The sequence below is a fragment of the Bombina bombina genome, chromosome 1 (assembly GCF_027579735.1).
Source record: "Bombina bombina isolate aBomBom1 chromosome 1, aBomBom1.pri, whole genome shotgun sequence".
NCBI lineage: Eukaryota > Metazoa > Chordata > Amphibia > Anura > Bombinatoridae > Bombina > Bombina bombina.
In genome coordinates this window covers 92,692,874-92,714,115 of record NC_069499.1, presented here as the reverse complement: position 1 = coordinate 92,714,115, position 21,242 = coordinate 92,692,874, and the positions used below count along the sequence as shown (strand labels likewise).

At 37.2% G+C, this 21,242-nt stretch overlaps 1 protein-coding gene across 1 annotated transcript in view; it reads right to left on the bottom strand.

Moving 5' to 3' along the window:
- Positions 1-355: 355 nt before the first annotated feature.
- LOC128644880 (serine protease inhibitor A6) overlaps positions 356-21,242 on the bottom strand; it is a 60,717-nt gene continuing 39,830 nt past the window's right edge. Inside the window, exons 3-5 of the mRNA XM_053697515.1 lie at positions 18,892-19,162; positions 7,257-7,404; positions 356-650 (exon numbers count right to left, since the gene is read on the bottom strand). Of these exons, the coding sequence (XP_053553490.1) occupies positions 459-650; positions 7,257-7,404; positions 18,892-19,162 (611 nt within the window). The 3' untranslated portion in view covers positions 356-458. The remainder of the gene's footprint in view (positions 651-7,256; positions 7,405-18,891; positions 19,163-21,242) is intronic.

The following is a 21,242-nucleotide window of genomic DNA, read 5'->3' as shown; positions in this document are numbered from 1 at the left end:
GTACTCTTGGTGTATTTATTTTAAAAAGCAGGAATGTAAACTTACAAGCCAGTCAATCTTTGGTTCATCACCTGGGTAGAGCTTGTTGATTTGTGGCTAAATGTAGCCACCAATCAGCAAACGCTATCCAGGGTGCTGAACCAAAAATGGGTTGGCTCATAAGCTTACAAATTAGAAAGTTGATTAAAATTGCATGCTCTATCTGAATCATGTATGAAATTATTTGGGTTCAGTATCCCTTTAATCTTAAAAGGTCATAAATGAAAACATTCTGGCCATTGTGGTTAAAAAATATTACAAATAAAACAGGTTCATATATGTCTGAAAGCTGAAACTGAAGAAAGGACACACGGGATCAGTTTACAGAGATGTTTTAATTAAAAAAAAAAATACATAAATGATAATTACGATCAATAAACCTCTGTCACAAGCACACGTTAAGCATATATTGTTACTGGTTATTTTTCTGTTGGATCGACAACTCTTCCCATGAAGAGGATGCTGTTAGTGTCTTGGTTACAGATTAACAGGAGAAAAGGTCTATCAACTCTCTCAGATTCGAAGGAGGCTAACCGTGTCATTTCAATAGCTGTGGCAGCAGCTGCTTCTGTCCCTTTTTCGTTAACATCTAACACGGCCTTGTGGATAGCCTGAAACATAAAATTAAATTTAGCCTTAATTAAATATCATATTATTAACAGTTGAGAAATGTACTTGAGACTGTTGCGGTATGATAAATTTACTAATCCTCCTAAATAACCTAAGCATTTTGCTATTAAAGGGACAGTCTAGTCAAAATAAAACTTTCATGATTCAGATAGGGCATGCAATTTTAAACAATTTACTTTTATCAACAGGGTAATCAGAGGTAAAAAGTGTATTAATATAACTGTGTTGGTTATGCAAAAAGTGATTATTTATCTTTTTAAACAATAACAATTCTGGAGTCACTCTTAATGGATGAACATTACTAACTATGAACAAAGGGATTAAATACAAAGTAAAAGTTGCACACTAGAATTGGTCCTAAGCAAGACACCGGCAGGTGATTGTCATTAAAGGGACACTATACCCAAACATTTTATTTCATGATTAAGATAGAGAATACAATTTTCAACAACATTCCAATTTACTTTGATTATCTTATTTGCTTCATTATTTAGATATCCTTTAATGAAGAAATAGCAATGCACATGGTGAGCCAATCACAGGAGGCATCTATGTGCAGCTACCAATCAGCAGCTACTAAGCATATCTAGATAGCAAAAGAATATCAAGAGAATGAAGCAAATTAGATAATGTAAGTAAATTAGAAAGTTGTTTATAATTGTATACTCTTTCTAATTCATGGAAGAAAAAAATTGGGTTTCATGTCCCTTTAACTTTGTCTGTCTTGAGAGCTCCACTGTATTGTGGCTCCAGAGCTCAACTTTACATCCTTCTATTTTACAACGGCATGAACAATTTGTAATTGTAAGGTGTTAAAGGGACAGTAAAGTCTACATTAAACTTTTATGGTCTAGATGAAGCATGCAGTTTCAAACAATTTTCCAATTTACTTCTATTATCAATTTTACTTTGTTCTTTTGGGTATTATTTGTTGAAGAGCACACCTAGGTGGGCTCAAAGGACTTAAGGAGAGTGCACATGCTTAGCAGTATATGGAAGTTGTGTTTGCAACATTGTTTTTAAAAAAATGTTATAAAAAGTTACAAATACTGCTGCCAAAGAGTGCTCAAGACACATGCACGCTCCTGAAGCCCTATGAACCCACCTAGGTTAACTCTTCAACAAAATATTCCAAGAGAACAAAACAAATTTGACGATAGAATTAAATTGGAAAGTTGGATAAAATCACATGCTCTATCTGAATCATGAAAGTGTAACTTTCACTTTACTGTCTCTTTAAGCATCACACCCTCCTTGTTTTCATTTTTTGTCCAGAAAAGAGATCATTTGTACAGTAAAATTAATTTCTCCGAGCATGTTGCTTAGCAACTCAATTAAAATGGTTAAAATAATGGTTTGCTCTTACAGCCTTCACCTGTGATCAACTCAGCCACAATAGATTTTTTTTTATGTATTATGTATTTATATAATAAGCTAATTAATGTACATTTATGTCATACTTCTATGTTTTGTTAATACATTGTTCTTCATCGTTTTTTTTTTTTAAAAAAAGCATTTGTCTGAGTGCATTTGTATAATTATAAAGAATTAATTATTTAAGCTCCACCCACTACTGTAAATCGTGACCCAGATGCCTTGCTGCTTTGTATTTTCCTAAGAGACTATTAAAATTGTGCTTTTGTGACCTTGTTTTTATAGTGGACACACCACCATGCATTCTAAGTCCAAACTCGTTCATGAAAGTGCCTACATTACTGAACTCACAGTAACGAATGCTTGTTCAAGATTACAAGTTCACTAATGTAGGTGCAGGCACATTGAAAGGCAATATTGTGAACAAGTTTGTACTTAACATGCATAGAGGCGTGTCCCTTTTAAAAACCCGGTCGCAAAGTAGCAATCTCATTTAAGGATCTCTTAGAAAGTCACAAAGCAGCAAAGCAGTGGTGTCATGATTTACAGTTTAATCAAAGTTAAAATCCAGTAAAGAAAGAATAATTATATGGGTTTGCATAGAACACGTAGTTACCATTTTGTTTTCAGTTCATGCCAAAATGAAAACGGTCATTTAACAAGCAATAGAAATAATATATTGTTTAAAACAATACTTGTAAAAGTTGCAAAGTGACCATATAGTGATAAAAAAATAGTGCATAGTCTGCCCATCCTAACAAATATATATTTAGATAATTGCGCAACATGGTGAATTTGGCAGCGCAAGCGCAGAGCCGCAGAGAGTGTACAGTAGATCAGTCATCAGTGAAAATCGCCATTGTGGGTGCGGGTACCCTTGGAGCGGGGTGGGCGTGGCCAAAGTTTAATAAGAAAAAAACACATACTTTTTTTTATAATAAATATTAATTTAAATCTTTGCTCTGCCTCCCCCTCCTCTGCCTCCCCTGCCTCCTATTACTGCACGTCACTGGATAGGTTAGCAGTAGTGAGGAATGAAACAGATTGCAATTGTTAACTATGAAAGTCTCTGCTAAGCAATCTCCTTTAAAAATGGATTTTACAAGAAGCTAGTACTGTAAGTGAAAATCCCTACAGTACGATTGTGATTTATAATCAAGTACTAAAAATTAAATATAAAATCACACCATTTGCAGAGGTTGTTTTCCTGAAGTGACTAAAGAAGTATGGCATTCATAGGGATACTCTATGTTAAGGATGTATTTGGATGGCAGTAGGTGAATGCCACACATGCAAATGAGTATTTTCCTTGCAGAGTGAACAAAGGGGTTACTGGAATGCATTATTCCTAAATCTTAAGAGGTGTGAAATTGCTATTGTATTGGTCAGTTTCAGGAGACCTCCCAGTTTCTATTTTGAAAAGCTCTTCTGTTGAAAACTTGTTCTCAGTGGTGGGTTTTTAATAAACAAAACAATATAGCATTGTGGTCACATCAACATGTTTCACTGCACGTGCATGTGAAGCATACCGTAGCTAGATATTCTTAGTGCACCAGCATTTTAAATACTGCAGCTGCTCAGAGAGCCAGTGGGACTTGTATCATGCCAGCAATTAACAAATCAAGTCATTACCAGATGGAACAAGCACATTAGGCTCTCTGAGTAAGTGCTATGTATAAAATGCTGGTGCACGGTGCATACTTAAATACACTTTTGAAACAAATATAGCTTTTATTAGAAGCATTTTTGCTAATACAGGTATATTACCTAAATGCTTCTATTTAAAACTGAAATGCATCTAAGTGGATTTCAATTTTGGCTGGACTGTGACTTTAAAAATTATATTCTAGTGTGTATATAAGGAACTCATAAGTATAAACTATATTACATCCTGAAATATTATAAATTACAGTAATAACTAATTTATAGATACTGAATAAAACCATGAAGACATTTATATCACTTAACCTTAGACTGTAAAATAGTTGTAAATTAAATAGTTTATTAAATATTTATGAATATATGTGCATGCCTGTTGTAGATGAGCTGATAACAGGTGAATGTAGAATGTGCAAAACAGGTGTTTTATACTATTAGGGTACAGTTGCTAAAAGTTACCAAATGTAATTTTAAACAATTTTCCAATTTACTTTTATTTTGCTTTTTGCTTTGTTCTCTTTGTATTCTTTGTTGAAGAGTTTACCTAGGTAGCCAAGTAGGCACAAGCAGCAATGCAATACTGAGAGCTAGCTGGTGAGTTGCAGCTGTCACCGGAGATGCATACATCAGAAAAGTGCACAATGAAATTCGTATTTCAAAAATCTTACAAAATGAATAATTGAATTATTCAAACAAAAATACGCTGTAAAAAAATTGTATTGTTAAGGTGCATCAAAAATCGTAACAAAATTCTTCACTAAAAATCATATTTTGTCAAAAACTTAAATTTGTATGTAAACTACTCAGGAATAAATCATATTAACCCAACGACGTACCCTATGTAGGGTATAGAAAAAGAGTACTAAGGGGTTAATATTATTTATTTTAGGAAGCCTACAGTGAGGAGAGGGGGGTCCAATAGCACCGTCTTTCCACTCGCTGCAAAACCCTCGCTATTATAAGCAGACAATTCCTTAACAACTGGCTATGTACATGGTACGTCATGGGCGTTATGGGATTAAAAATAAACAGCATAAATTGAAATTTAAAGAAGCATCTTACTTATTGTTTAAAAAGACAGGGAATCCCTTTATTACCCATTCCCCAGTTGTGCATACCCAACACTGTTATATTAATATACTTTTACCTCTATAATTACCTTGTATCTAAGCCTCAGCAGACTGCCCCCTTATTTCATTTATTTTGACAGACTTGCATTTTAGCCAATCAGTGCTGACTCTTAGGTAACTCCACTCTATATGGCACACATGAACTAAAGCTGTCTAGTTGTGAAAAAAACTGTTGAAATGCAATGAGATAAGAGCCGGCCTTTAACAGTTCAGACATTAGCATATGAGCCTATCTAGGTTTGGTTTTTAACAAAGAATAACAAGAGAGCAAAGCAAATTTAATGATAAAAGTAAAAAGGAAAGTTGCTTAAAATGACATGCCCTATCTGAATCATAAAAGTTTAATTTTGACTAGACTGTCCCTTTAAGTACACTGGGTGTGCAAAAATCACTTAGAAATTCGTACTTATGAGTACAAAATACAAAGCGTAATTGTTGTTTTCGTAAAATGGGCTGAACATGAGCATTCCATAGGCATATATGAATTTTTTTTTAATCCCAGCGTAATTCTACAGATCTCACAGTTTTTTTCTTGCAAACTAGGAGAGAGGGCTTTTCTCGAAAAGCTTCATGTGATTTATATTGGCTACAGGATTTTTTGATTTTTTTATTTCTTAGTTTTTATTAATGGAAAATTGAATACAGTTACAGGCATATTAAAATACTGTTCAAACAATGTGATAATTCTGTAAACTTTACATATTGTCCAGACATTGAGACCCTATGAAATTTGGGTAAGAAAAAAATTCTTCTTTTAAGTCTCATTTCTTATTTTGAAAATCGAGATTGTCTCTTCCGCAAGCTATATATTAACATAAAACAATGGGTTTCCGTAATGATTACATATTTTGTTTCAAACAGAACATACATTTAGAATTTTCCAACAATTCTATTATGTTATGTTAACATGTATTAGTATAAGTATAGTATAAGTGGGGATGAGGGGGGGAGGGATGGGGGGGGGGAAACAAAACAAAACCTACAATGCCCAGGGATATAGTTTAAGTTCTTAAAATAGTGCCTTAGTATAACTGCCTTACCGATACCACCATCATTGTTAAATACTAATAGTGCTATTAAATATTGACATTAGTATTGCTGCCACCAAGAATCTGTGCACGTATCTGTATGCTTATATGCACCGACTGGAGTGAACTTAGTATTGTATGGATTGTATTGATTTATACTTGTATTGTTCCCATAAAAACATAATGTCCCAATATAAATACAGCTACCCCAAGGTCAAAAAGTAATACCTCTCCATTTTCAGAATCATATCTGTCTAACATTTAAGGTATGGCACTTGTGTATTTTTCCATAATTTTGGAATTCATTTTTTTGCTGCATTAATCATAATTTGCGTAATGCTGCGTCTCATTTCACAGGTGATATCTAGTACATCATTGAAGAGAAAGAGCTCTGGGGAGATTTTTGGGGAGAAGCCTATGACCTCTCCAATTGTCAAATCATCTCTTTTCAAAATGTATTTAATATAGGGCAGTCCCACCATATATGTAGCATTGTGCCTTCTTGCGCATAACCCCTCCAGCATTTGTTACTTGCATTTCTAAACATGTGTGTTAATTTGTGAGGTGTTAATACACCTCGTGAGGACTTTTATATTTGTCTCCAAGTATGAGGCAGAGTGTGCTGATTTCGCTGTGGCATGGGACCAAAGTTTCCATTGCATTGGCGATATCTGTTTATTTAGTTCTAACTCCCACTTGTGTACATAAGTAAGTCTGGTAGGAAATAATTGTTCTGTGAGAAGTTGATACAGGATATTGTCCCCTTTTCTATCTGATTCCTATTGATGCATTTTGTTTCAAATGATGTGAGGGGTCTAAGAAAGTCCTCTTTATTTCTATGGAATAGTATGTAGTGTCACATTTGTGACACAACCAAGAACTAAAACAATGATGGCCCAGTTCTACTAGCTCTTCCCTCGTGTGTAGTTTACCCTTAACCGTTAAGTCGTGTACGAGGATTAAATCTTGAAAATCACATGGATCCCTCATGACACTAGTATTCCAAGTTTTACCTATTTCAAATTCCGTGTTCCAGAGTAGTGTTGTGAGAGGTGACCTAGGGGATGACATTTTTGGGAATTTGTTTTGGAGTGTTGACCAGTCGGACCATGTAGCATTAAACATTGAGTTTGGTTTACTTTTGGTGAGTTCTGAAGATAGTGGTAGGATTTAATTTTTAAAGTGCGCCCTGCTCACTGCTAACTTCGCTCTACAGAGTGAAGTGTCCCTTTCCAGCGAGCTCCATTACTTTGAATAGTAGACATCTTGCCACTCACAGGGACTGCCCCTTTTTACCATAATTGCACCAGGGCAGCCACTGTGAGGGTTGGCGTGAAAAACCACATCTGAACTTGTGAGGTTTTGATTATCGGGCCCTGAGCATTCTTATACCTACCTTGGACACCTTCAATCCACCACCTTCAGTAATTCCGGATAAATCTGCAGAAGCACTGAAAACATTTTTCATTCCCATTCCACTGAGGATGTCATTCAGATTAAGGGAAGCACTGATTGAAAACTTGGGCAAATAAAGACGCATGGTTCTAAAAAAAATACAACATTATTAATATGTATCAGTTAACTTGCCCAGAATGTTTTTTTTTCAGTAGTACATGAACTGATGATTTGGATTATTATTATTATTATTATTAAAAAAAAAAAAATCTTAAAATTATTTATAAAAAGTTTTCTAGGGAGGGACAGCAAACACCGTATATGAATATAAAGGGCTAGGTGACAAGTGGAGTGCAAGTTTAACGTGTGCCCCTAGATGGGCAAATTTATAAAGATAATAAAGTATTTTCTTATAAATAAGAAAAATCTAATTTTAAAAAACAGATAGGAAAAGGAAAGTTTGATAATGATGAGACTGAGACTAATAAATAAAATAAAAAATCAAACAATCTGGAGGGGCCCCATTCAGCAACTTCAGTACCTAATAAGCACTATTATAAAAATAAAAACAAAATAAAAATGAATATAAAAATATGAATATCCAGGGTCCTAATGAGGAATATAACAGACAAAGGCTTAGATATGATCTGAGAACTAATACTTAGACTCACCCAACACCCATCAGAATTCAAGGTTAATTATCCATTATAGTTTTAGTCCTTTAGGGGACTATTGTGATATCAATGGCTCTTTGTAAACTTGGGAAGAACTAGGGGCAAGATCTAAGATAGTAGATATGAACAAATTAAATGTAAAAAAACGGTCTACTTTTTTAGGACATACCCAAAGACACAAAGGGGCCCACCTTATTATTTGTATCAGGCACATACGAATCCCAGAACTCAAGTAGTTCAAGAACACAAGTACAATCTTACACCATTACCGCGACGAAAATGTACTCAAGATCACAGCAGGGGACTAAGGGGAGGAGGGGCCCAGAAAACTAAATGCAAGAAATTGGAATTAGAAAGATCGAAGGCAAATATTTTTAACCTGTCTGGGTATAATCTTTCTCCAATAGAAATATGATTATTAAGTAAGGGTCTTCATTTTGCTCCAAAAGCTCCCCCAAATAAATTTCAGGTATATGTTGATATATTTGAAAACTTACATAAAAAATATGTTATATTAAGAATAATAAAATGGCTTATAGTGAAAGCATTTTTTTTAAATAGTGAGGATTATCAAACTGTGAGTATGTTTAGGAGTCTTGAATTAAAAAAATTATGTTCAGACTAGTCCAGATCAAATTGAAGTGGAGGATTTACTTAATTTAAGTACATATGAGGATAGTCCTAACATCTGTCAAAGTACTTTAAAAAAAAAAATCTACCTTTTATCCAGTATGAGCCTAAGGGGAATATACCTTCAATAATGTAGTTAGTAAATAATTATGGAAAGCTATGGATAAGAAAGGGGACAAATGAATAAGTCTGATCAATGATAATTGATCTAAATATGAGAGAAAGGCACTTAGGGACCTCATGAATAATGATAAGATTGTAATACGATCAGCAGACAAAGGTGTTTGAGTGGTAGAGCCTAAGGTTAACAAGAGGTTGGAGAATCCTCCGGGAAGACCGTATACGGAAAGACCGTATATATCTGGCATCAATTCTTTGACCAGCAATCTTTCGGATCATATTGATTTTTTTTCTCCAACCCATTGGTGAAAAAACTAGAGCATACCTTAGGGACACAATGAATGTGATACCTCAATTTGAAGGACTCCATTGGAATGGTGATAACCTTTGGGTAACGTGTAATGTATAGGCTCAATTCTTTGACCAGCAATCTTTCGGATCATATTGATTTTTTTTCTCCAACCCATTGGTGAAAAAACTAGAGCATACCTTAGGGACACAATGAATGTGATATCTCAATTTGAAGGACTCCATTGGAATGGTGATAACCTTTGGGTAACGTGTAATGTATAGGCTCTATATACATGTATACCCCATTATTTGGGTCTGGAAGCTAAATCAAATGCCTTTTGTGAATGGAATATTCCAGATAAACATCTAGATTTCATTCTTCAAGCAATCAAATTTGTACTTGAACATAATTGTTTTCAATTTGTGGCCGGACTGCTAGACGACGGACATTTGGCCGACAGAGATTTGGCAGATGGGCATTTAGCCGATGGATAATAGTCCGACACACAAGTGGCTGTCAGATAACAGTCCGGCCATGATATAGGTAGATAGATAGATAGATTTGATAAATAGATAGATTAGATAGATAAATAGATGCAATAGATAGATAGATACATTTGATAGATAGATTCAATAGATAGATATATAAATAGATAGATTCGATAGATAGATAGATAATTTCACAGACATAGAATTACAAGACGTGCAGGCTGAGACCCATGGTTAGGTTCCCAGAGACGGTTGTGGTGCCCGAGGCTCTGATTAGAACAGAGCACTCTGGAGCGTATCTGCCCTCGGCCGAACTCGGAACATGCTTTGGCATTCTGTCTGTCGGCCAAATGTCCGTCAGACAGAATGCTGTCGGCCAAATGTCCGTCTGCATTTTGTCAGAGCACCCTCCTTAACTCGTCTGCCACCTATTAGATGGCGGACTGCAATCATCCCGATCAGATACGATTGGGATGATTGACAGCCCACGCTAGCGGCCGATTGGCCGTGAATGTGCAGGGGGAAGCATTGCACAAGCAATTCCCCAGCGAATCATGTCTGCCCGGCATTTGATAAATGTACCCCATAGACTTTAGGAAGTTGGATTTTTCATACTTGGGAGAATACCTAAACAACTATTTAAGTTCAAGGGGTTCAAGAACAGTGGGAATGTTTGAAGAGTGCCATTTTAGATGCAACTGCCTACTGTATTAGACATGTCTGTAAAAGTAAAAGAAAGAAGAAACCAATATAGTTTTCCAAAGAAGTAGCACATGCTGTAAAGACAAAAAAGATAGCTTATAAAAATTACAGACACACACAGTCAGATGATGATATGCAAATATGGAGACTCCAACAAAAAAAGACTAAGCAGTTAATTAGGAAGGTTAAAGCTCATGCAGAAGAGAAGATAGCACAGTCAGTAAAACATGGGGACAAAACCTTCAGATATATCAGTAAAGAAGAAAAACCGAGGTTGGAATAGTAAAATGGAAAACAGTTGATGGTAGAATAGTAGAAGGAGATAAGCAAATTGCAGACTGTCTTAATGATTACTTCTGTTCTGTTTTCACAAAAGATAGTGAAAATAGAATGTCTACATTAAGGGATGCTACAAAAAATAGAAATGAGCTTAGTATTAATCTTTTTATACAAGATGAGGTTTTGTTGGCATTATCAAAAAAACATGTAAAAAAAGTCAGTGGGTCCTGATAATATTAATCCAAGGGTTTTAAACTTCGATCAGTTCTAACTCCCCCATTACCTGATCTGTTTAATCAGTCCCTATTAACAGGAGCTGTTCCAGATGATTGGAAAATATGTGAATGTAGTACCTGTTCATAAAAAGGGCAGTAGGGAACAATCTGGAATTACAGGCCAGTTAGTTTAACTTCAGTAGTAGGGAAATTAATGGAATGTTTCTTAATAGAAAAAAATATGACTTACATGAAGATAAACAATTTAGAGGACCAAAATCAGCATGGTTTTACTTCAAGGAGATAATGTAAAACTAATCTAAGTGACTTCCTGATTATGTAACAAAAGTACAGTCCCACACAACAAACTAATTCACAAACTGTATATTCTAGGTCTAGACTCAAAAAATGTGAACTGGGTAGACAGCTGGCTTAAGGATAGAAAACAGAGTGTCTTAGTAAATGGAGTACATTCTGCAGAGGGGATTGTTACTAGTGGTGTTCCTCAGGGGTCAGTTCTGGGGCCTGTTTTGTTTCACATATTTATCAAAGATATCAGCAAAAGGCTACAATTATGTCTGTTTGCAGATGATACAAACATTTGTACTAGAGTAGATGTCCCAGGGGAAAGATAAAATTAAAAGTAATACACAACAATTGGATGATTGGACAAATGACTGGGATTTAAAGTTTAACACTGCAAAGTGTAAAATTATGCATTTAGGGAAGAAAAATCCAAACGTTAATTACAGACTCAATGACACTTTACTGACTGTTACAGATGAGGAACGGGACTTGGGAATTATTATTTCAGATAATTTAAAATTTAGTAAACAATGTATTATTGCAGTGAGTAAGTCCAAGAGAATGCTTGGATATAATGGTAGAGGTATTTGCAGCAGAAATAGTAAGGTTCTTATGCCACTTTACAGATCATTAGTTAGGCCTCATCTTGAGAATTGTGTGCAGTTCTTGAGGCCTTGGCCTCTATTTAACTAAGTCTGGCGGTCCTGATCCGACAGTGCGGATCAGGCCTGCCAGACCTCGCTGAATGCGGAGAGCAATACGCTCTCCGTATTCAGCATTGCACCAGCAGCTCACAATGGGCCGCCAGCAGGGAGGTATCAATCAACCTGATCGCTCAGAGCAGGTGGACAGGTTATGAAGCTGTGGTCTTTAGTCTGAAGACTCGCCAGAAACACGGGCCGTCAAGCTCCTTTCGGAGCTTGATAGATAGGCCCCCTTATCTCCGTAAGGATATAAACAAACCTGAATCTGTGCAAAGGAGGACTACCAAAATGGTACATGGTGTAAAAAATAAAATATACCAGGAGAGGCTCAATGACCTAAATATGTATAGCTTAGAGGAGAGAAGGGAAATAGGTGAAATGATAGCAACTTTCAAGTATATTAAAGGGCTTAGTAAAACTGAGGCTGGGAAAAATTTACATAAAAATAAACATTTCAAGAACAAGAGTACATGATTTCAAGCTGAAGGGTAGTATATTCAGGAGTAATTTGAGGAAGAATGTCTTTAAAGAATGGGTGATTGATTAATGAAATAAACTTTCACAAGAGGTGGTAATGACAAACACTGTGGGGGAATTTAAGAATACCTGGATAAACATAAAGCTATCCTACGAACTAGATAAGTTTATACGTTTAGGAAATATCTAGCAGACTTGCTGGGCCTATGGCTCTTATCTGCCGTCAAAATCTATGGTCCACATTACGAGTTTTGCGTTAGAAGATGCGCGGTGCTAACGAGCAGTTTTGTCTCACCGCTCACTTACTTACAGCTCTGGTATTATGAGTTTTCAGAAACCCGTCGTTAAAAGACAAGAAGTGAGCGTTGAGCAAAATTTTGCTCATTAACGCACTCCAATACCAGCGCTGCTTAAGCCAGCGGTGAGCTGGTCATACGTGCTCGTGCACGATTTCCCCATAGGAATCAACGGGGAGAGCCGGCTGAAAAAAAGTCTAGCACCTGCAAAAAAGTAGCGTAAAACTCCTTAACACAGCCCCATTGATAAAATGTATGTCTACACCTAACACCCTAACATGAACCCCAAGTCTAAACACCCATAATCTTACTTATCAACCCCTAATCTGCCGCCCCCGACAGCGCCACTTCCTGCATTATATTATTAACCCCTAATCTGCCGCTCCGGACACCGCCGCCACCTATATTATACTTATGAACCCCTAATCTGCTGCCCCCAACATCGCTGACACCTACATTATATTTATTAACCCCTAATCTGCCACCCCCAATGTCGCCGCAACCTACCTACATTTATTAACCCCTAATTTGCCGCCCCCAACGTCACCACCACTATATTAAAGTTTTTAATTTAGTTAATTTATTTAATTATAGTGTAGTGTTAGGTGTTAGTGTAACTTAGGTTAGGTTTTATTTTACAGGTACTTTTGTATTTAGTTTAGCTAGGTAGTTATTAAATAGTTAATAAATATTTAATAACTATTCTACCTAGTTAAAATAAATACAAACTTGCCTGTAAAAATAAACCCTAAGATAGCTACAATGTAACTATTAGTTATATTGTAGCTAGCTTAGGGTTTATTTTATTGGTAAGTATTTAGTTTTAAATAAGAATAATTTAGTTAATGATAGGAATTTTATTTAGATTTATTGTAATTATATTTAAGTTACGGGGTGTTAGGGTAAGGGTTAGACTTAGGTTTAGGGGTTAATAACTTTAATAGTGGCGGCAACGTTGGGGGTGGCAGATAAGGGGTTAATAAATGTAGGTAGGTGGCGTCAATGTTAGGGACGGCAGATTAGGGTTAATAATATTTAACTAATTTTTGTGAGGTAGGAGTGCGGCGGTTTAGGGGTTAATATGTTTATTATAGTGGCGGCGACGTTGGGGGTGGCAGATTAGGGGTTAAAAAGTGTGTAGGTAGGTTGCGGCGACAATGGGGGCGGCATAGATAAGGTGTTAATAAATATAATGTAGGTGTTGGCGATGTTGGGGGCAGCAGATTAGGGGTTCATAAATATAATGTAGGTGGTGGCGGTGTCCGGAGCAGCAGATTAGGGGTTACATTTTTTATTATAGTGTTTGCGATGCTGGAGGGCCTTGGTTTAGGGGTTAATAGGTAGTTTATGGGTGTTAGTGTGCTTTTAAGCACTTTAGTTATGAGTTTAATGTTTGGGCGTTGTACCATAAAACTCTTAACTACTGACTTTTTAATGCGTTAGGACTCATGACGGGGTAGGCTGTACCGCTCACTTTTTGGCCTCCCAGGACAGACTCATAATACAGGCGCTATGGAAGTCCCATAGAAAAAGACTTTACAAAGTTTACGTAAGTGGTTTTGCGGGAAGGCCAAAGAAGTGTGCGGTGACCCTAAACCTTCAAGACTCGTAATACCAGCGGGCGTAAAAAAGCAGCGTTAGGACCTCTTAATTGCACAACTCGTAATTTAGCCGTAAGTTTCTATGTTTAATTTAGGCCATAATGTAAATACGACCTATCATTGTTGGTGGTGTGGGTTCAGCGGGCAGCAGATTTCCCAGTGTCCGTAACAGCACAAAAACTAAATAGTGCAGTCATTAAAGTACCTAACATACATAATTAATCTACTTTCCTTGTGCTTTTTAAAGGGACACGATATCCAAATTTTGAGGCACTTGAAAGTGATGCAGCATATCTGTAAAAAGCTGACTAGAAAATATCACCTGAACATCTCTAATAAAAAAGGAAGATATTTACCTCAAAATTTTCTATGTATTCACACTTCATTGTAAAGGGAATTTAATTATTAATTAATCAGGATACTAGTCCCAGGACTTGCAAGGGAGCATGCATCTGTCATGCACATTCATGTTATTTCCCTATTTAGTTTAAGGAAGTTTACTATGCAATCTCACTAGATTTCAGTGAACTCTCATGAGATCACAGCAAAGCATAGCATGACTTCAGTACTGCTGATGCTGATTGGCTATTACTTACTCTTGTAAGCTGAAGAAATTGTAAGAATTGTGACATAAAATATCTTCCTTTTTTACATAGAGATGCTCAGGTGATATTTTCTTGTCAGCTTTTTACAGTTATGCTGCATCACTTTATGTGATTTAGTATATGAATATTATATCCCTTTAAACTATTCTTAATCAATTCTAAACAGGGACACAATAGTCAAAATTTAAAGGTTCATGAGTAGATTTCAATTATAGATAGAAGCATTTGTGCAATATATTTCATTTAGCAAAAATGCTTTTAGTGAAAGTTATTATTGTTTCAGCAGCATACACACATATGCTGTTTCAAACACTACACCTACTGAGAGAGCTGGTATTGGTGTGCATTGTGTAAACCACTGATGACTCTCTGAGAATGTACAGTGTTGGATCACAGGGAGTGCATAGCTAGGGTTGCCACCTCTCCGGGAATGGCAGTCCAGGTTTCCATTTGTGTGTCCGGGTTTGAAGCTTAGTCAGATCCAGACATGCAAATTTTTTATGGCTCCTTCATGTGCTTAGCTGTGGCATGAGAGTGTGTATGTCTTTGTGTTTGTCAGTGTCTTTGTGTGTGTGACTGTGTGAGTGACTGTCTTTGTGTGTGTGTGATTGAATGTTTGTGAGAGTGTGTGTGTTAGTGTTTGAGAGACTGTGTGTGAGAGCGTGTCTTTGTGTGTGAGATAGAGTTTGTGTGAGAGAAATTATATATGTGTTAGTGTGTGAGTATGAGACTGAGTGAGAGTGTGTGTGAGACTAAATGTAAAAGAGTGACCATCTTTGTGTGTTTATGTGATAGAGTTTGTGTGAGTATGAGACTGAGTGAGAATGTGTGTGAGACTACGTGTGAAAGAGTGACCATCTTTGTTTGTGTGTGAGATAGAGTTTGTGTGAGACAGATTGTGTTTGTTAGTGTGTGAGTATGAGACTGAGTGAGAGTGTGTGTGAGACTACGTGTGAAAGAGTGACCGTCTTTGTGTGTGTGTAAGATAGCGTTTGTGTGAGACAGATTGTGTGTGTTAGTGTGTGAGTATGAGACTGAGTGAGAGTGTGTGTGAGACTACGTGTGAAAGTGTGACGTCTTTGTGTGTGTGTGAGATAGAGTTTGTGTGAGACAGATTTTGTGTGTTAGTGTTTGAGAGACTATGTGTGAGAGCATGTCTTTGTGAGTGTGTGAGATAGAGTTTGTGAGAGAGATTATGTGTATGTTAGTGTGTGAGACTGAGTGAGAGTGTGTATGAGACTACGTGTGAAAGAGTGACCGTCTTTGTGTGTGTGTGAGATAGAGTTTGTGTGAGACAGATTGTGTGTGTGTTAGTGTTTGAGAGACTGTGTGTGAGAGCGTGTCTTTGTGTGTGTGTGTTAGATAGAGTTTGTGTGAGAGAGATTATGTGTATGTTTGTGTGTGAGTATGAGACTACGTGTGAAAGAGTGACCATCTATGTTTGTGTGTGAGATAGAGTTTGTGTGAGAGAGGTTATGTGTATGTTAATGTGTGAGTATGAGACTGAGTGAGAGTGTGTATGAGACTACATGTGAAAGAGTGACTGTCTTTTTGAGTGTGGGATTGAATGTTTGTGAGTGTGTGTTAGTGTTTGAGTGTGTGTGTGTAAGAGCATTTCTTTGTGTGTGTGTAAGATAGCGTTTGTGTGAGACAGATTGTGTGTGTTAGTGTGTGAGTATGAGACTGAGTGAGAGTGTGTGTGAGACTACGTGTGAAAGTGTGACGTCTTTGTGTGTGTGTGAGATAGAGTTTGTGTGAGACAGATTTTGTGTGTTAGTGTTTGAGAGACTATGTGTGAGAGCGTGTCTTTGTGTGTGTGTTAAAGTTTGTGTGTGTGAGAGGTTATGTGTATGTTAGTGTGTGAGTATGAGACTGAGTGAGAGTGTGTATGAGACTACATGTGAAAGAGTGACTGTCTTTTTGTGTGTGGGATTGAATGTTTGTGAGAGTGTGTGTGTTAGTGTTTGAGTGTGTGTGTAAGAGCATTTCTTTGTGTGTGTGTAAGATAGCGTTTGTGTGAGACAGATTGTGTGTGTTAGTGTGTGAGTATGAGACTGAGTGAGAGTGTGTGTGAGACTACGTGTGAAAGTGTGACGTCTTTGTGTGTGTGTGAGATAGAGTTTGTGTGAGACAGATTGTGTGTGTTAGTGTGTGAGAGACTATGTGTGAGAGCGTGTCTTTGTGTGTGTGTTAGAGTTTGTGTGTGTGAGAGGTTATGTGTATGTTAATGTGTGAGTATGAGACTGAGTCTTTTTATGTGTGGGATTGAATGTTTGTGAGAGTGTGTGTGTTAGTGTTTGAGAGTGTGTGTGTAAGAGCGTTTCTTTGTGTGCGTGTGAGATAGCGTTTGTGTGAGACAGAGTGTGTGTGTTAGTGTTTGAGAGTGTGTGTGTTAGTGTTTGAGAGTGTGTGTGTAAGAGCATTTCTTTGTGTGCGTGTGAGATAGCGTTTGTGTGAGACAGAGTGTGTGTGTTAGTGTTTGAGAGTGTGTGTGTAAGAGCGTTTCTTTGTGTGCGTGTGAGATAGCGTTAGTGTGAGACAGAGTGTGTGTGTTAGTGTTTGAGAGTGTGTGTGTGTAAGAGCGTTTCTTTGTGTGTGTGTGAGAGTTTGTGTGAGAGAGATTATGGGGCCGATTTATCAAGCAGTCTATGCTGCTTATTCCGCGCAAGCCTTCAGTCTCGCCAGAACCAGGAATTAAGAAGCAGCGATCAAAAGGCCGCTGCTCCTTAACTCGCCCGTCACCTCTGAGGCAGCGGACAGCAATCATCCCAATCAGATACGATCTGGATGATTGACACCCCCTGCTAGAGGCCGCAAATTTGCAGGGGGCGGTATTGCACAAGCATTTCACGAGAAATGCTTTTGTTTAATTATAAATGCTGACAGCGTATGCTGTCTGCAATTATCGATGTGTGGCGGACATTATCCGCTACAGCAGATCATGTCCGCCCGCACAATTATAAATCGGCCCCCATGTGTGTGTTTGCTTGTGAGTGTGAGATTGTGTGAGATAAAGACTGTGTGAGAATGCGAATATCTATGTGAGTGTTTGGGGCCCATTTATCAATCTCTGTATGGAGCTTGAAGGGCCGTGTTTTGGTGAGCCTTCAGACTCGCCAGAAACACCAGTTATAAAGCAGCGGTCTATAGACACCCCCTGCTAGCAGCCGTGTGGCCGCGAATCTGCAGGGGGCAGTGTTGCACCAGCAGTTCACAAGAGCTGCTGGAGCAATGCTGAATGCGGAGAGCGTATTGCTCTCCGCATTCAGCAATGTCTGTCGGACATGATCTGCTGATTGGATCATGTCGGACAGACATTTATTTGCTGTTTATTTGCTTTTATACGTAGGGGTCGATTTATGAAGCAGCAGATGCTGCTTTCCGACCCATTTTGCTTCATTTCCGCCTGAAGCGGAAGTTAAGAAGCAGCGGTCCTAAGACCACTGCTCCTTAACTCGTCCGCCACCTCTGAAGTGGCGGACAGCAATTAGCCCGATCGAATACGATTGGGTTGATTAACACTCCCTACTAGCGGCAGTTCACAGGAATGCACCAGCATTGCACCAGCAGTTCACAGGAATGGACAGCATACGCTGTCGGCATTTATCGATGTGCAGCGGACATGATCCGCTATATCAGATCATGTCCGCTCGCACTTAGATAAATTGACCCCCTTGTGTTTACTCTGCAAAAAAATAATGCTGTACTGTGCACGACACCAGAGTGTTCAGGTCTTGTGTGAATTAAAGGTGGCAGGCAGCCCTATGCATAGCATATGTATTTATTTAATTGAAACAATAATAATTTTAACTAAAAATATTTTGCTAACATAATTATATTGCAAAAACACATATTTTTAATTGAAATGTACAAATTTCAATATTTGACCATTATGTCCCATTAATCTGCAACATAGTATTTATACTAAAGAGCAAAGAATGGGTGCATTTGAGTTTTCCAATCTAAAGCATACAGAAACTGGTATTTTTACATTCTCTCCATAGCTTGAAGCATTTTTTTATTTAGTGTTTACACATTGCAGCAATATCAAGCTATGCTTCACATGCACGTGCAGAGAAAAATGTTAAAACTTAAACAGTGATAACTTTTACTAGAAGCATTGTGCTTATACATGTATATTGCAAATATGTTCCGATTCAAAGATGTAATTAGTCTATGTGCATTTAAATTTTGAATGTCCTTTTAAATAGTTTAGCGCTTTGCTATGTAAGTAAAATAACACTTACCTGTAAACTGTTGAATTTGTCCATTTTGTAATTTTTTCAACAGATAATGCTTTTTCTATGTCATGGATTTTTCCCAGTTGTGGTATAACGAGAAGCATATATGCATTATCCTTGTAGGGCAGTTGAACTACAACACATGAATGCTCTTCATCTTGGAAAATCTTATATCTTCCACTACGAGACATCATTGGAACATGAACGGTAGTATTATCATCCACAATGAAATTACCCAAATGTGTGGACTCAGGGTTGAAAGTATGTACCCATTCTCCTAATGTTCCAGAGAAGACATACAATCAAAGAAAAAGCTAATTATCAGTAAAGCCAAGTGCATGAAAAATATAACAATATAGCCCTACATTACAAGTATAGGTTAAAAATGTTAGTGCTATGGTGCGCCAACATCTCTAGAGTGCAACCCACAGTGCTCCCATTTTTATTCTCATATTGCAAGTTGAGAATAAAATGTTAATGCTCTAGCAAAAGCCTAGGGTGCGCTAACATCTGGTGGTTGAATTGTACAACATACTCAATTTTTTATATTATACATTTGTTTTAATATACGGTCAAGCGGTGGTGTACTCTAACTATAACTGTTCTCAGTGTTCTGTACTACAGCTATAGCTGTAAAAATTAATGTAATATGACAGGCTGCAGGATGTCAGGATTGACCTTGTCAATGCCACATCCCTCATGTTTTCCTGGACAGTCACTCAGCTAAATGACTAACACATGAAGCAGTGTGCATTGTACTAAGTACTACCTTTACTGCACTTAGAAACACAAATAATGCTGCTGGACAGTCAGCACTTTTCAGGTTTTTCCATGCACAAACTGCTTTATATGTTACGCAAACCACAGCTAGGCTGACTGCCCAAGAAAACATGGACAATGTGGTAAGAACTGGCCAGCTAATTTAATTTCAATTAGCTTTGTATGTGTTGAGTTCACTTGTTTGTATTATGTACTTTAACCTCTAACTATAACTGTTCTTAGTGTTCTGTTATGTACTACTACTACAGAATAGCTGTGTGATGTAATATGAGAGGCTGCAGGATGTCAGGATTGACCTTGTCAATGCCACATCCCTCATGTTTTCCTGGACAGTCACTCAGCTAAATGACTAACACATGAAGCAGTGTGCATTGTACTAAGTACTACCTTTACTGCACTTAGAAACACAAATCATGCTGCTGGACAGTCAGCACTTTTCAGGTTTTTCCATGCACAAACTGCTTTATATGTTACTCATACCACAGCTAGACTGCCCAAGAAAACATGGACAATGTGGTAAGAACTGGCCAGCTAATTTAATTTCAATTAGATTTATATGTGTTGAGTTCACTTGTTTGTATTATGTACTTTAACCTCTAACAATAACTGTTCTTAGTGTTCTGTTATGTACTACTACTACAGAATAGCTGTGTGATGTAGTATGACAGGCTGCAGGATGTCAGGATTGACCTTGTCAATGCCACATCCCTCATGTTTGCCTAGACAGTCACTCATCTAAATGAATAACACATGCAGCAGTGTGTGCATTGTACTACCTTTACTGCTTTTATATTATACACAAGTCATACTGCTGTAAAGTCAGCACTTTTCAGGTTTCTCCATGCTTACACTGCTTCATATGTTAAGCATACCACAGTTAGAATGACTGCCCAAGAAAACATGACAATGTTGTGTCAGAAGACCTAAGAACTGGCTAGTGGCTACTATATAACCACAACACAGGCAGCTTATTTTATTTTAACTATTTTGTGGTTTGTATTTTTATGCTCCAAGAGTGTATTGGACATTGAGAAACATGTACATTAAGATTCTGTAGTGTTAAATACATTTTTATTGAAAAATTAAGGTGTTATAGTCATTTATAAGAAAATAATTTGGGCCCAAAATCGCGATTTTCATTTTTGCCCATATCGCCCGGCCCTAATGCATACATATTTGTGTGTTATTATGTGTATATATACATACAAACACATAAATATATATGTATATATTTATATATATTTCAATGTGCTGCTCATCGCTGAGCAACTTACCCCTTTCGATGCGCTGGATCAAATGGAAGCACGCTTTATTGAGCACAAAGCTTCCATGCAATGCAAATGCAAGCTCATGTTTGCATTGCGGGCCACTTCAAATACCAGTGTACAATTGCGTGATCTAGTGTTATGTATGGAGCACAAATATAGGTATATATATATATATATATATATATATATATATATATACACACACACACAAATATATATATATAACAATACCTATTTATAAATACATAGAACATATTCTGTTATGTGCAGAAAATTGGAATGTGAAATATTTACAGTAAATACACACTG